This window comes from Microchirus variegatus (assembly GCF_963457635.1).
Source record: "Microchirus variegatus genome assembly, chromosome: 7".
NCBI lineage: Eukaryota > Metazoa > Chordata > Actinopteri > Pleuronectiformes > Soleidae > Microchirus > Microchirus variegatus.
In genome coordinates, this window is record NC_139808.1 from 10,801,730 (window position 1) to 10,817,810 (window position 16,081).

Below are 16,081 nucleotides of genomic sequence, written 5' to 3' on the forward strand. Positions count from 1 at the left end.
AAAAAAGTCAATAAATGACTTTAATGTTGAATGGGCTAATTTGCATAATTATTCCATACTACTTTCTATTGATAGACTGTTTTATTACTCAAATTGGAAAACTGATACCGGGACAGCCCGAGCAGCAGGTTTTAGAATTCCTGACACTTGTTCACCTCCATTAAGTTTCATGTGCGTAATTTATGTTCAAACGTCTTCTATTACCTCACTAAGCATTTTTAGTCCCAGTTTAGCGTTACTGAAGAAGAGAGGGTCAACAGTTGCACCCGGGGCAAAAACATGACAGACCAGTGTAGGATGACACTTGTCAGTGTCAAAGAGAAGTGGTCATTATAATGTTAAAATACATGCCAACTTTCATTCCATTGCAAATAGTGTAAATGGGAAGAGTCATGCAAATTTGTTTGGAATAGGGATCCAATCCCAGTTAATTCATACAAAATTTGTAACATACATGTGCACACACACATAGCCTCCAAAAAAAATATAAAGACCTTACAACAATTTAAATTTCATTGACACTTACCTCTTAAATGCTGGCATGAAGAGCAGGCAGCCTGCGTGTGCAATTAAGCTAATGGAGAGGAAGCTCAGTGCATGTCCTTTCTGTCACTTCCCCTGACACTTCCCTTTTCATTAAGAGCAGCCAAAAGCACCTTGCTAAAGCACTAAAGCTTAAATTCCAGTTGTGAGGGAGGGAGGAAGGGAGGGAGGGATTTAGAGACCTTGAGCACAACATTACAGCTGGTGTCCCTTTTTCAAACCTATAGCACTTTAGGGCAAAAGTGCATGTCAGTAAACCTATCCCAGGGAGCCCCAGTGAAAAAGTGGGTTAGGCTGCTTCGCGTGTCCCTGAAAGGCTTTTATTGCCTCACAAAACTGAGAGACCATACTCAAGAATCAGCTGGAACGTGGCTGACAACAGGCAGCAGAGAAGAGCAGATTACTTGATGACATAGTAAGTACACATAATCAGTACAGAGGAATATTCATCATTATTAACATACAGCTGGACATTTCACCTACATCTATTCTTTTATTTCTGACAGCAGTCTGCATGTTTATTAACGTCATGATATTTAGATCTAATTGAGTCACAGAATTGTATGCTGATTGCTAATTAACACCTGACAGATTCTCTGTAGGACTCTATGATGGTGAACGTTACTGTTGTTTATACATTTATATATCATTAAGAGGGAAAATGTACATTTTCAAGATGTGTGTAGTTTTAAGGCAGCAGTGATTGCACAACAAAGCAGTGCTTGACTTTAAATCAACCAAGTTGTAAAAGTTACAATATTTTATTTTATTTTTTTACTCAGCTTTGAGATTATATCTTAGCATTTAATGACACGAAATATTCAAGCCATGGGCAATACATTCATAAATCACTTCATGATTGACACTGTTCTGTTATTTTTTCCCTCAGACAAAAATATCTAAAGTGCACAATATATTAAATTATTAAAGATGCAGGTGCTTTATATGTCACATATCAGTCTAATATTACCCTAATTACTTTTAATATATCTTTGTAGTACAAATTGGTACCGTTTGCTTCATCAGTATATTTTATATCCAAAATAGCCTTTCCTACTATGTTGACTTAAATGAGACAGCTATAGAAAAAAATATTTTAAAAAAATATATAATTTTCTTCTTTTTAAAGAAGTCAGCACAAAAAAAGAGAACAAATCCAAAAACAAAAATGTGATGATTACTAATATACTCGCATGTATCTATTGACACATGATTGACAGTCTTATGAGGTATGTGACCTGCTGCCTGCAAAATTAGGCCAGTGTCTCAGGAACGTCAACTATTTGTAATCTGAGGAATTCTTAAATGTATCGGACATCTAGAATTACAGAGTTGTGTCATTTGCCTGAAATATACAGTGCTATGGTGATTTATTACACCACCACCACACATTGTAAGGTTTATGCCCCATCTGCCCTAAATTAACATCATTGGTAATAATCAAAATATTTTTTGTATGTTTCTGTAATGTTTAACACACCAGTATGTAGAAGCTATATAACCAAAATTATATTTTAATGCTGAAATATAATTATGTTATCCATTCATTTTAAAATGTACTGTTTCACAAAAAAAACTGCATAAAATAATAAAGTACATTATTATATGTATGTTTTCTCATTTTTATGACAGGTATATAAGGGTAATATAATTTGCTGTTATTGCAAAATGAATAAATGACATCTCACTGTGACTGGGACTTAGTCACAATCACATTAACATTAGATTGCAAAAGTGGACATACTGCCGTAATCCACAATTTAGAATGAGAAGTGATAACCAGTGCAGATACAGTCCATCTGGAACAGATTACCTGTTCAGTAGACAGATGGGAGTTTATATCGCTTTCGACAGTGGTCAAGAGCTTTTGTCAGTTATAGACGACCTTGAAATCCATTAAATGTAATGTGGGAGCTTATTGAGAAAATCCTACAACTTCTTAAAAAAAGGTGCATGTAAGGTGTGCTTTAAAGGTGCTTTGTAATATCCTTTTTTTCTTTAACAGAGAAGCTGTTCAACATGTTTAAAATACGTAGAGCTAAGGAGGATGAGCCAACGGCTCCAGGGCAGGGTAAGTAACTGAAGAGTTTGAAGAAGTGTCATAAAGAATTCTTGCCTTTAACATCTTTTTAAAAAAAAAAGTTTATGGAGTAAACATTTTAAATTAAATGGTTCTTCAGATTCTTTATCAGTGTGTAAATAATACAATGTGTTACATTCAACAACAGTGAGAATAAAAAAGAGGTCCCAGGTGCCTGGAGTTATGATCACACAATATGTGGAAGAACTCCCAGCAGGCACATCCACGCCCGATTTCACCCGCAAACCAATTGCTCTGACAATTCAAGAAGGTAAAGTATCATGGACAAATTAATGTAATTTTAATTGTAATATTTTTGTTAACAAAATAGCTTTTGGGTTGTCCTTTTCGTAGGTAAAACGGCTATCTTCAAAGCAGTAGTTATTGGCAAGCCAGCACCAAATGTGACCTGGGTGAGAAATAATGGAGTGATAAGCGAGAGGTACCAAGCCCTCTATGATAAAAGTTCTGGTGAATACCAGCTACAGGTGAGGACATTGACAACTTGTCAAAAAGAATGTTTGATAAAGAATATCATAGCTGATTTCAACCAATTGAACTGTTTTGCAAAACAAAGTAATAATGCATTGACTAATAGATGCCAGATGTATCTGTGGATCAAGCTGACACGTACAAGTGTTTCGCGGAAAATGAATATGGAAAAGCAATCGTAACTGCTGTTCTTAACGTTATTGAAGGTAAGTCACGTTAACCCTTTCTTTTATTCTATGATATATTAAAAACAAACAAATTAATAACAAGATAAACTGTGTGGGTTTTATTTTCTAATTAGTTGGCTTCAAAAAGAACCAAGCATTGCATCAATCCAGAACAGGTAGGCACTACAATAAATAATCATGTAATGATGCACTGTCAATCAAGCACTGGATTAAAATAACCGACAATGTCATTTGTTGTGTTATAGCTGTCCGAGAGCTACCGGAGGATTTCAAAAAGAACCTAAAAACTGTGTAAGTATTGCTGTGTAAAATGGGCTCGCCTCATATATATATGAACTCTTACCATAAGATATTCAATATATTTCTGTTTTTGAAGGATTGACACTGAACCAAAGGAAGAGATTAAACCAGAGTTGGATGAAAAGTTTTGGGAATTGTTGTTGAGTGCAGACAAGACAGAGTATGAGAAGATATGTGCACAGTATCGTATTACTGATTTTCGCTGGATGCTGAAAAAACTGAATGAGAAGAAGACAGAAAGGGAGGAAGAGCAGGAAAAGGTACAGTATGTGCTAAGCACCTACACAGAGTTCAAGTATTGTAGCAGAATCATATGTATAAAAAAAGAAGTGTGACTTGATGCAAGAAAATTCTAATATTTTAATATATTTTTCTCCTGGTTCTAATGACAAAAGGTTGTGGAAAGACTTACCAACCTGAGGCCCATTGAACTAAACCCCTATGGTGGTGCAGAGTTTGAACTTGAAATGTCACTCAAAGACCCTACAAGCAAAATCTTTTTATTCAAGGTAAGAAGCTCAGATGTAAACATTTTAAAAGTAGGATGGTGGCACTCAAAATGGTATACTGTCGTAAAACATAAGCACAATACAGTTATAGTACCATTATCTGCTGATTAACGCAATCACTTGTATGACGTGTTTGAACAGGATGGAGTTATGGTTCCTTTTGATGCTGATTTGGAGGTAAAGCATTGCCTGAAGCAAGTGGGGAAGAAGTTCATGTTTAGCATCAATGGTATTGACCCAGAGGATGCTGGATTATACCAAGTGGAGGTTGATGGAGTAAAGATCTTCTCAACTGATTTAAAACGTAAGTTAAAGCATCGCAAGTAGTTATCTTCAAAATTAATATTGTACATATGTTACTTGAGCTCTATTGTGGTGGGAAATACAAGATCTTCAGTTAAGATGTACTTTGTTTTTTTTCTCAAGTTCCCCCTGTAGAATTCTTAGTGAAGATTGAAGATGTGAAAGCAGAAGAAAGAGAGGACGCCGCGTTTGAGTGTGTCGTCTCACAACCCCTGAAAAAGATATCTTGGAAGGGAAAAAATATGCCACTGGAGCAGGGGGACAAATATGACATCCTTGTGTCAGAAGACATGCTGATTCACACATTAGTAATCAAGGATTGCCTGCCATTGGATAAAGGAATCTATGCAGCCATGGCTGGAAATTCATCCTGCAGTGCGTGGCTTATCGTGGAAGGTACTGTTCAAGTATCAAACATAATTTGAAATCCTTCATCATTTGTTTATCAACTTCTAAAAATGTCTTGTATATTTATACAACTGATATTTTGTATTTTTTAATTAGCTGACAATGATCCAAACTCACATGGAAAGAAGAAGGCTCGTAAAACAACCCGGGCAGGTGGTGGTAATGCCGATCTTCTGGCAATCGCTCAGGAACAAAATGCAAAGGTACAGCAAGAGAGGGATGTCTTGATTGAAAAGGCAAAAGCAAAGGCAGAAGCAGAAGCTGCAGCCGCTGCTGCTGAGAAGGCAGTCGCTGTAGCTAAAGCAGAGGCTAACGCTAAAGCTAAAGCAGAAGCTTTAGCTGAAGTTAAAGTCAAAGCTAAAGCAGAAGCTGAAGCTAAATTCAAAGCTAAAGCAGAAGATAAAGTCAAAGCTAAAGCAGAAGCTGAAGCTAAATTCAAAGCTAAATCAGAAGATAAAGTCAAAGCTAAAGCTAAAGTCAAAGCTAAAGTAGAAGATAAAGCCACAGCTAAAGCAAAGACAAAGACAAATGAAAAAGGAAAGGAAAAGAAAAAAGTGAAGGAGAAGTTGGAGGCAAAGACTGAAGATGGAGAGGATGCAGATAAAACACAAGCAGGCACTGCAGAGGGCAAAGTGGAAGATGGAGATGATGTAGAAGACGATGTAGAAGATGATGTAGAAGATGATGAAGATGATGATGAAGATGATGATGAAGAAGAATATGAAGAAGAAGAAGAAGAGGGAGCGGGAGAGGGAGAAGAGGGTGTGGCGAAAGAAGAATCAGTATCATCTACCACATCAAAACCAAAGCAAAAGAAACATGTAAAGAAGAAAGCGGGAAATGCTCAAGTTGCTGATTCGGAAGTAGAAGAGCCGGTTGAAGAGAAAAGAAAAAGAGTACGCACAGGGCCACTTATTCCTGATACAGTCATTGGTGAGCGGCATCAGAACATAGTAACTGAATTCAAGTACTGCTATGCTCTAATTTCTTATTTAATTATGTTCCAAATTAAGCGTCAAACTTTATTTCCTTTAGATCCCGGTGTTTTCTTCACGAGTGGACTTTCAGATGTAACTGCGATCATTGGTACTGATGCAGAGTTGGTCTGCAGACTGAGCAGTGAGGAATGTGAGGAAGTCTGGTACAAAGATGGAATAGAGGTAAGAGATTTAAAGGTTTGTTTTTCCCCAGTCTTTTTCCTGTGCTTGTAACCTTAGATGTGTTTACATGTGTTTGCATTGCAGATGACAAATACAGATGACATCTGCATTGTTAAAGATGGGACTTATCGCAAACTAATAATTAAAAATTGCAAGGAAGATGATGCTGGGAAGTACAGATGTGAGGCTGATGGGCGCAAAACAGAAGCTGTGCTAAATGTGGAAGGTACTGTAATCAGAATCAATTTGAGGCACTCCATGTGATGCTCTTTTCAGCAAATAAAAATAATTGAGCGAGAGTTTTTTTCCCTAGATCCTCCAAGAATTGACACTGAGGAACTTGCCGTGTTCAAAAAACCTGCTGTAATCAAAAATGGAAAAGAAGCAGTTTTTAAGGTGTCCTTTGTTGGCCGGGAACCCATGAAAATCCAATGGTACAACGAAGGCGACGAGCTGTTGGAGGACACCCATGTCAAGATTGAAAAATCGTCCTCACATACCCGCCTGCTGCTCACCAAGTGCCAACGCAAAATCTCAGGCGAAATTAAGGTTAAGATTAAAAATGAATGTGGAACAATTGAGGCCATTACCCATCTTGTTGTATTAGGTCAGTCAGCTGCATTTCAAAAACATGCTCTATTTTTAATTTAATTTTTAATACATAGTATAAGTCACTGACAGACGCAGTTATTCTTTTATGTCACGACAGATAATCCAACAACCCCCCTAGGCCCTGTGGACATAATTGAAAGTTCATCAACTTGCATCGATTTCAAATGGAGGGCTCCCAAAGACAATGGAGGTTCCCCTATCACTAACTACATCCTAGAACGTCAGCAGATTGGCCGAAACAGCTGGAAGAAACTAGGCAAGATTGGCCCGGAGCCTAAATATAGGGATACTGATGTGGATCATGGTAGAAAGTACTGCTACCACATCTGGGCTGAAACCGACCAAGGTACCAGTGGGATGATGGAGACTGACGACATTCAGGCAGGGACAAAAGGTAATTATTATACAACATTATACAAGTCCCAAATACAGTATGTGTTATCAAAAGGGCTTTTTTTTTTTTGAGTTTGTTAAATCTTTATCTTCTATTTCACTATTTGTTTAGCTTATCCTGGACCTCCTACTACCCTCAAAATTGTTAGTGCCTTCAAAGACTGCATCAACCTTGCTTGGTCTGCACCTGCTAACACTGGAGGAACTAACATTTTGGGATATAATGTGGAGAAACGGAAAAATGGCAGTAATCTGTGGGGCCTTGTCAACCCACCTGAGGAGCCCATTAAAGGTGAAGTGGAGACATTTTACAATTACTGCTTTGTCTCTTTAATCATATGATTGATATTTAAAATTACAAAACTATGTTTTACATGCCAACAGAAAAAAAGTATGCCGTAAAGGATGTTGTGGAAGGCATCGAGTATGAGTTCCGTGTATCAGCTATCAACATCTCTGGTGCTGGGGAGCCAAGTGCACCCTCTGAATTTGTATTTGCAAGAGATCCAAAGAGTAAGTAACAGGCCACTGTAATCAAACTTTTTTGCTCAGTTCCTGATAACAAAAACTTACATATCTTTCAGAGCCCCCAGGTAAAGTTATTGACTTGAAGGTGACAGACTCAACATACACAACCTTATCACTGGGCTGGACCAAACCTACTGAAGAGGAAGGAGTCCAAGATGAGGCTAAAGGATACTTTGTTGAGCTCAGAGCAGCAGAGAACCCAGAATGGAGTCGCTGTAACTCCAGCAGTTTCATAATGACCTCCTATACTATTATGGGTCTGAAGTCTATGGCTATGTATTGGGTAAGAGTTGTAGCCACCAATGAGGGTGGAGATGGTGAGTCCAAAGAGCTGGACAACTACATCATTGCAATGCCTCCTCCAGGTAAATTGATCCAATTTTTCTTTCATTAAATCACATTTTCTCATTTATTTATTTATCCTAAACATGTTCCAACATTGTTACAGTGAGACCTCAGTTCACAGACAGAAAAATGAAGAACTTCTTGGTAATGAGAGCTGGGAACACTGCTCGAATCAATTTCAACTTTAAGGTGCAGTATGAGACATAAATAGGCCAAATGTTTTGCTGTATTATGTTCATGTTAAGTTGTTAATGAGTGAAAAAGTATCAATCACATCTTGGCTGTGTTTCTCCTTGTCGACAGGCCTCTCCAATACCAGTAGTTACATGGCTCAAGGACAGCATGCCTCTACCCAAGCATGTGACAGTTAGCAACACAGACACATCATCACAGTTAATGATTCCCTCATCGGAACGTCATGACACGGGGATCTACACTATCATTGTAAAGAACCTTGTTGGTCAAGACACCTCCAGTGTGGAGATGAGAATCACAGGTAGAATGAACTTTGATTTGCATTAAGTTTTATTTAACTGTGGCCTATTACTTTAATAATAATGGTTATTGGAGTTTAACCAATGAATTGGAAACATTTAAAGAATATCAACTTTGTGTCTGCAGTCATTCGCCTATGTACATATAATAAACTAAACATGGATTCCTACCTGTTTCTAGATGATCCCAAGCCTCCAGGCCCTGTAGAGCTGGATGAAAATGTGTCAGGAACAGTGACAGTCTCCTGGACTCCTTCTCCAGATGAGAAGAAAGATGACAGGCTTCACTACACGATCACCAGGCGTGATTCCATCAAGCGTGTATGGCAAACTGTGGCAGACCATCTCTTCAACAACAAGTTCACTGCCATCAACATCATGCCGGGAAGGCAGTACAAGTTCAGAGTGTATGCCAAAAATGACATGGGGATTTCCAAATCCTCTGATTCACCAACCTGGGAAGTAAAGAGATCAAAAGGCAGGTTGAATAACAGCATTTTAAGTTGTGCAGGGCTGAACTATAGTACACGTAAATTGAAGCAATATTCAGACCAAATGAATAATTTAATAATTGTGAAAAACAAACTGCCAAATATAGATGATGAATATTACGTTTTGGTATTCTTTTCTGTTTGATCATGTTTTATACTGAATATATTTAGGTTTTGTTGGTCAGATAAAATGTGGTTGTTCAGATTATAATTGGGAGATGTGAAAATAAGATGTTTAAAACATTTCGGAGAGATATTTTTAGAACAATCAGAAACAACTGCTTTCCTCTAAAAAGGAAGCCAAGCAATGGCAATGTCAATGATATGTCCCTATTATTCATAAAATGAACAACTAAAGTATTGAAGAAGATCATTATAAAATAAGTGTCACTTATTATATACACGCAACATCTTTTCAACATTTATTTTTTCTCATTCCAGAGCCTTTCTCCATTAATGTTCCTGCCTCTAAGGGCCTCAAGTTTGAGATGCCTCCATCCTTCTCCGTTCCACTGAAAACCTACAACACTCCAGAGAGATACGAGTGCTACATGAGCTGTGCAGTGGCAGGAAACCCCAAACCCCATGTTACCTGGTACAGAAATAACATTAGCCTCAACACCAACACCAACTACTACATCACTGACACATGTGGGGTCTGCACCATGGTAATACTCAAAGTTGGACCAAAGGACACGGGGGAATACACAGTCATAGCAGATAATCATCTGGGCAGAGTGGAGTGTTCAACTAAACTCATCGTTAAAGGTAAAAACTACATGACATGATCAGGTTTTAAGTCACATTCTGTGCTTTTGGCTTTATATGCAATAACAGTTCCCTTTCATTTCTCCTCCCCTATCAGAGTAAGATGAAGCTGAAGTCCTGAAGATAAACGTTTTATTAAATTAATTGGAAAAAAGTTGTGTGTGATAAGCAACGCCCACATGTACTCTGCTTTTGACTGGTTAGGTGTCTTATCAGCCTGTGAGTGCACAGACTGCTGGTTTCTCCATCTCTCACTCCCTCTCTCCTGTTCACCACACTGGCAGATGGACATGAGGAAGACTGAGGTTGCCATTTCTGATATTATTATTATCATTAATATCATATCATGACCATTATTATTATTATTATTATTATTATTATTATGCTATAATTAAAGTTGATATCAGTATAATTGTATATCAACATTATCTGCTGCTGCTTGTGTAAATTACACTATAGGACTTTAGACAGTTCTGGATCAGTTATGACATGTTTAAACTGATAACTTGATACAACTGTCCGAGATCTGCTCCCGGTGTCTGTCTTCTATCTCTACCTCATCTCTCCTCTGTACAACATGGGGCAATGACATCTTTGAGTTGGGTTCTGTCAGATTTCTCCCTGTTAAAAGAGTTTGTTCTCTCCACTGATGCCTAGGTCTCGCTCATTGTGTGAATTGTTGGGTTTCTCTGCACTCTATAATATTGTAAAGATTTTTGCCTACTATACAGTGCCTTGGGATAATGTTTGTTGTGACTGGGTGCTGTACAAATAAATTGAATTGAACTGAATTGAACTTTTCATTATAACTTGATATTAAGTGGTGGGCTGAAATAAACGTGGGGGGATCGAGTTTGAGGCCCTTGATTTAATGGCTCAGTAGCTGCCTGAAGACTAAACATTAAAAAGGCATAACTGCACACAAAGAACCAGAGTGCTCTGTTTTTTTGCACTCGGCAAGAATGATCCATTTTGAAACCACATTTGGACAGTCAGGGAAAAAAACAAAGAAGTGAAATTTTATGCAAAACATTTGGTGGGCTATGCCTTTAGTCGTCGTGTTTGCCACAGGCATTCAGTTCTGAAAAGATGCAATGAGATGCAGTTTCTTTTTTTCTTTTACTTGGTACTTGTGTAGTCATTTTTATGATGTATGTCGGTTCATCCATCATACAGTAATTTGGAGATTTAAAATAAAATAAATCACTGGAAGTCAGCACTGTTGTTTTGTCGTTTGTTATGCAGTGTTTAGTAATCAGTAATCAGTGTCCCTTTTGACCACTGTGGTGCAATATTGCCATCAAGCATAAACCAGCCATTAATCATTCTATTACACCAAAGACAGTATAATGTCATGTAGAGCTGCAACTAACGATTATTTTTTTTAAATCGATTAATCTGTCGATTATTTTCTCTATGAATCGCTTGGCCCATAAAATATCAGAGAACGTTAAAAAAAAATTGTTCTCAAACGTCTTGTTTTGTCCAGAAACCAAAATGACTCATTTGAATGATTTATTTGTTATCTGGAGCAAAGAAACCAGAAAATGTTCACATTTAAGAAGAAATCAGAAACATTGTTTTTTTTTGTTTTTTGTTTTTTAATTATTATTAAAACATTGTTTTAATAATGAAAAAAGTTTCAAGCCGATTAATCAATAATCAAAATAGTAATTAATTAATTAATCGAGTAATTGTTGTTAAACTTGTTGTTGCTTAATGTGAGGTATTTATTGTTCCTTTCCATTTTGTGACTTAATGTGCCCTTTTCCCACTTTGCCAACTGTCATGTGGCTACAAATTTTTATTTTACTGCAAATATTCACTGCTGGTGGTGAGACTAATATGGAAAGTCATAAATGATTAAGTTTTATGTGCATGACTAAGTGCAACCTTGCGCTGTATAGTCCTGAGACATTAGGGTACAGTAGCCACATGACATCCTGTTATTATTGAAAGGTGTTTATTAGGAGTTTGCTGTACTAAGCTTTGACATTTAAAGCCACTAACCACATTCCATAATATTTAACAATGCCTTGAAATGACACATCAAGTCACTGCAAGATATCTAATACAAGAGTTTTTCTTTAATTTGACAGTGTGCATTCTTAATTGGAATAATGCAACATGCTGCATTACAATTTATACAGAGATTTAAGCCTTCCAATGTCACAGATATCGCTACTGGAGTGCATGTCACATTGGATTGTGTAATCTAAGCTTGTTTTGTCATTGTTTTGCATTGTAGAATCCAAAGCTTCTGACTTCTGTGACCCTTTGCAGTAAATGCCTTCAAGAATATCAAGCCTCTCATATCAGCTTCACATGCCAGAGAACAGGCATAGTTGCCTTACATCCACTTTTATTACTCTGCTAGAAATATCCTCACGCACGCACACACACAATATTATGCTCAAACTGAGCATAGCTCTGTTTTTAGATAGACCAATAGCTGGGTTGTGGTTCAAGTGCCAGTATCCCAGACCCCATGAGGTTTTTAAATTATACCCTATACTGTAAGAGTGTTTCAGTAATGAATTACATTTATTTATAGTGGTTAATATAACACAATTCTGAAGCAGCTGTGAATAGGTGTAAATGTTGGTTGCGGATGATATTGTGCATTATGTTCAGACTACTAGGACCAAGTCCTCAACAGAGCTGCATTGTGTTGTAAGTATTGGGGAAGTCAAAGAATATTATCCTGTTATTTCTGTGTGACATCACCAGATGTGTGTAAGCTCTATGAAGCAGTAAGATGATGGCTTTCTTTGTACCAATGTAAGCCTAAATTAATTATGTGAGAAACACTGGGCTTCTGTATACCGTCATTATACTCCAACAATATCCTTTTTTCAAAGACAATTACTGAGGAAAGGGCTGTATGTGTGGTTTTCCTGGCTCTCTACAGTTTAAAAACCAAGAGGGAGACTGTCACAGTGTAAAAATGCCTGGAGTCACAACAGATATAAGGCGACTGTTGAAGCATTTTACATTTAAATTAGTATCAGATAACCAATGGTGTTTGTGCTTGATAATATGGTTAAAGCATCACCAAACATGTATATCTTTGAACGTGAATAGAGTTTATTTATAAGACTATCACCTATATTACCAGATGGCCGCCAGCCTGTGATAAGAAATAGTTGTTTCAAATTATAATAAACAGCTCTGTGCAAAAGTCTCACCACCAGCTTTGTCGTTGTTATGTCTATCAAGGGGACACATTGTGGTAAAGTGGCTGGCATTGTTGCCTCGCAGCAAGTGGCTGACCAAGAGCCTTTATATGTGAAATTTGCATGTCCCCATAAGCGCATGGGTTCTCTCCGGGTACTCCGGCGTGTGACTTTGTATGTCCTCTGTATGTTGACCCTGCGATGGACAGGTGACCTGGTGTACAATAAGTTTAACTCTTATTAAATTAATTTTGACTTTGAATCGCAGGACAAACACAAATAGAACCGTTAGAAGAAATGGTAAGAAAGAAACAGTAAAGAAATGGATTATTGTGTGGTGACTTCAGCACGTAATACCTTGATGAAAAAATCTGCAGCTAATAAAAACACTAGTTAAGCCAGAATGAAAATAAAACAACTGGTATTCATTCTCTAACTACTTTAATAGACTACAGCTTTATACTACTATGACTGAAATGTGTCAAATGGATTTCTCAAAAAAGAAATCCATGCTGCAAGATTTTCACTATGGCCGAATCATTAATGTTTGGAGAACCCGGAGAGGGAGGAGCTTCTGGCATCCATGGTTTAGGTGTGATGGCTCTTAATGAGCCATCTTGGGTGGCTCTTAATGAGGTTATAGCATCACATAACTCACAACAGGAGAATATTTGTCATGAAGAGAGAAGACCAAAACGAAGAAAAAAAAGATGGAAGATGATTTAATTCTGATCCTGATTGTGATAGATAGTGACAGACAGATGGTTCATCAATTGCCTGGTACTTTTCAATGGTGCCTTTTTGCAGTTTCCAATGAAGCCTTCCCAGATGGTTAAGCCATCTGGTGTGTCATGTTTAAAAATATTCTAACATTAAAAGACCTCATACATAAAGACAAGTCCATGGCCAAAGGACAATTTATGAGATTATATTTCTTGAAAGAACACAGTTGCTATGCAAGGTAGGTCCAAAATGCTCAATAAACACTGTATTTCTTGTCATGAATAAGTCATTAGTGCAGGACGGTTCTCAGACATCCAGGTCATAGTCATCTTCTGTAGTTAGCTGTAGACAACTGGACATGGATAAGTTAAGTTCACACCTCTGACCCAGTTTAAGTTTGAGTCAAGGTGCGAGTCTGCTATTGTGTGGGTGTTTCACTTTTCTTTTTTAAATTTTAAGTTTTCAATAATGTTTTGTTTTTCTTGTAATTCCTTAAGTGTCAATAAAAGCATACTTCAGCCGTCATCACGAAGCTCTGACATCAGACCTGTTCCCGATTTCAGCTTCATAATAAAAGTCACTAACAGATTGAATAAACATAAGTGTCTGCATACAAGACCAATGAAAAACCTATGCAGATCTGCCAGTGCTCATCTTGACAAATTTGGACCTATTTTCTAAAAGTTTTAAATGTGAAAGGATCAGGACAATTCCAAAAGAAAACTTTTCAGATAGTGGACAACAGGGCGTCTACGTCTATGCATACTGAAGCCATGGTTATGGTCATCTCAGAGTGAAGGTTGTGGCCAACCTTGGCTTTCCCCTCCTCCCCTTTGCTAGAGGTTGTGATTATTGCTAAAAACAAAATCCCCTTTCTTGGCAGACACCAGGTCTGACAACGTGTGTGCTTGTTGCAGAGTCATTGGCATTCCTGTCAGGATTTCATAGCTTGTAGACCAAGGAGGCAACACTGAAATATCAGACTGGAAATCAGGAACACTCAAGAGGATCACAGTAGTGCTGAGGTAAGTTCATCACTTATACTCAATACCAATCTTTTGATGGATGTGTTAAGGGGTGAAAGTTGGCTATACTCTTCAACACTTTGGTTTCTGTGACTAATTACACAAGGACATCATAGTAAAATGTTGCAAACTGTCGAAAGTAAACACAATAAACCTGAATAGTGTTAAGTATATTTAAATGTTCCATTATAGACATTTCGGTGTTAAAATGATATCCATATTTTTGCTGCACTGATATTTACATTTTAAATATAAATTTAGATAATTACTTATTCTGGGTCATTTGGAAAACACAAAGGACATTTTAAAAAAAATCAGTTCCAAATATTAGCCATACAACAATTCTTCAACTAAAACTAAAGTGGTGCTCAGTAATCATGATCGGCACCTACTCATGATCGGCATCAACATCAACTCCCAAAATAGCGATACGCTTTCTGAACATGCCATGATTTGAGTCACTTTTATGATGTTCTCAGTCCCTGGGTGTGCTGCTCAGTAGCCGACTGGATTTCAGCACTGGATATATGAAACCCATAAAAATCAACTCTCCCAGCAAGGAGGCTGTTAGTGTACAGCCGTGTCAGAAGCCAAGTACACAGAGCATGTTCTAAGCAGTTTTAAACCATAGCTAAACTATTTATTGGACATCAACTTTTGAACTTTGTTCAACCATAAAGAAAAACTTTAATTACATTCAATTTGTAAGTATAGGGGTATTCAACCGTAAGTTTAATTTCAATTATTCATACTGTTTGGAAACAAAACAATTAGGAGTATAAGATGCAAGAATAGCAGAATCAGATTGTCACATTTACCACTGAAAGATGTATTCAAAATACTGATTTAGAAATCTATGTGATTAGATCAGTTTTATGTGGCTTGAGATCTATCAAATTACCACGTATCTATTTTTTTCTACAGCCACGCCTTATATCAGGTTGTATCAGGTTTGTAGAAACCCTTTATATGAGAGATACACACCTCATTTTTCATTTTGTTCAGTTTGGCAAAAAGAGTTATACAACCTATTGTGATAAACGTTATGGGCATCAGTAGAATTTTTAGTTTGTCTTATAAAAGGCAGACAACTCAGATAACGGGAACATTTTACGAGCTGCCAGAGAATGTATGAAAATAAATCAGTTCCCCAACTGCCTTTAGCGCACAGCGAGCACCTGAACCTAGAATGTTATAAATTCTTGAATCATGCAACACAGAATGACTAAGCATAAATTGCAGACTATTTTTATTGTTTTATAATTTCCAATTTAGGGAGGTTATTGATTTTCATTCTCAACAGCCCAACAATGACTCCGCCATACTATGGTATTTTACTTTCCATTTACCTTCCATCAGAAGATGTGGTTTTACAAATTAAAAAAAACCCTGATGCTCGAGGCTACAACAGCGATTCTTTCTCTGCTGACAAACTATTGGTGAGGCTCTCAGGCAGTTTCTGAAGCCTCACATAAAATGCATTGGACACTTCTGATATATGTGTGAAGTTTGCAGTCGCATACTTATAGAAGACAGTATACAT

At 37.3% G+C, this 16,081-nt stretch overlaps 1 protein-coding gene across 1 annotated transcript; it reads left to right on the forward strand.

The window, feature by feature from the left end:
* Positions 1 to 2,562: 2,562 nt before the first annotated feature.
* On the forward strand, positions 2,563 to 9,716 carry igfn1.3 (immunoglobulin like and fibronectin type III domain containing 1, tandem duplicate 3; the record flags this gene model as incomplete). Its single annotated transcript, XM_083892651.1, has 23 exons — positions 2,563 to 2,614; positions 2,772 to 2,894; positions 2,978 to 3,111; positions 3,222 to 3,321; positions 3,417 to 3,458; positions 3,549 to 3,594; positions 3,680 to 3,863; positions 3,999 to 4,112; positions 4,254 to 4,416; positions 4,539 to 4,811; positions 4,920 to 5,311; positions 5,837 to 5,983; positions 6,068 to 6,209; positions 6,297 to 6,590; positions 6,693 to 6,989; positions 7,101 to 7,280; positions 7,373 to 7,501; positions 7,573 to 7,881; positions 7,965 to 8,050; positions 8,165 to 8,357; positions 8,537 to 8,833; positions 9,288 to 9,614; positions 9,712 to 9,716. 23 exons carry the CDS (start codon positions 2,563 to 2,565, stop codon positions 9,714 to 9,716), a joined length of 4,029 nt encoding a protein of 1,342 aa, XP_083748777.1.
* Between the last annotated feature and the right edge of the window lie 6,365 nt (positions 9,717 to 16,081).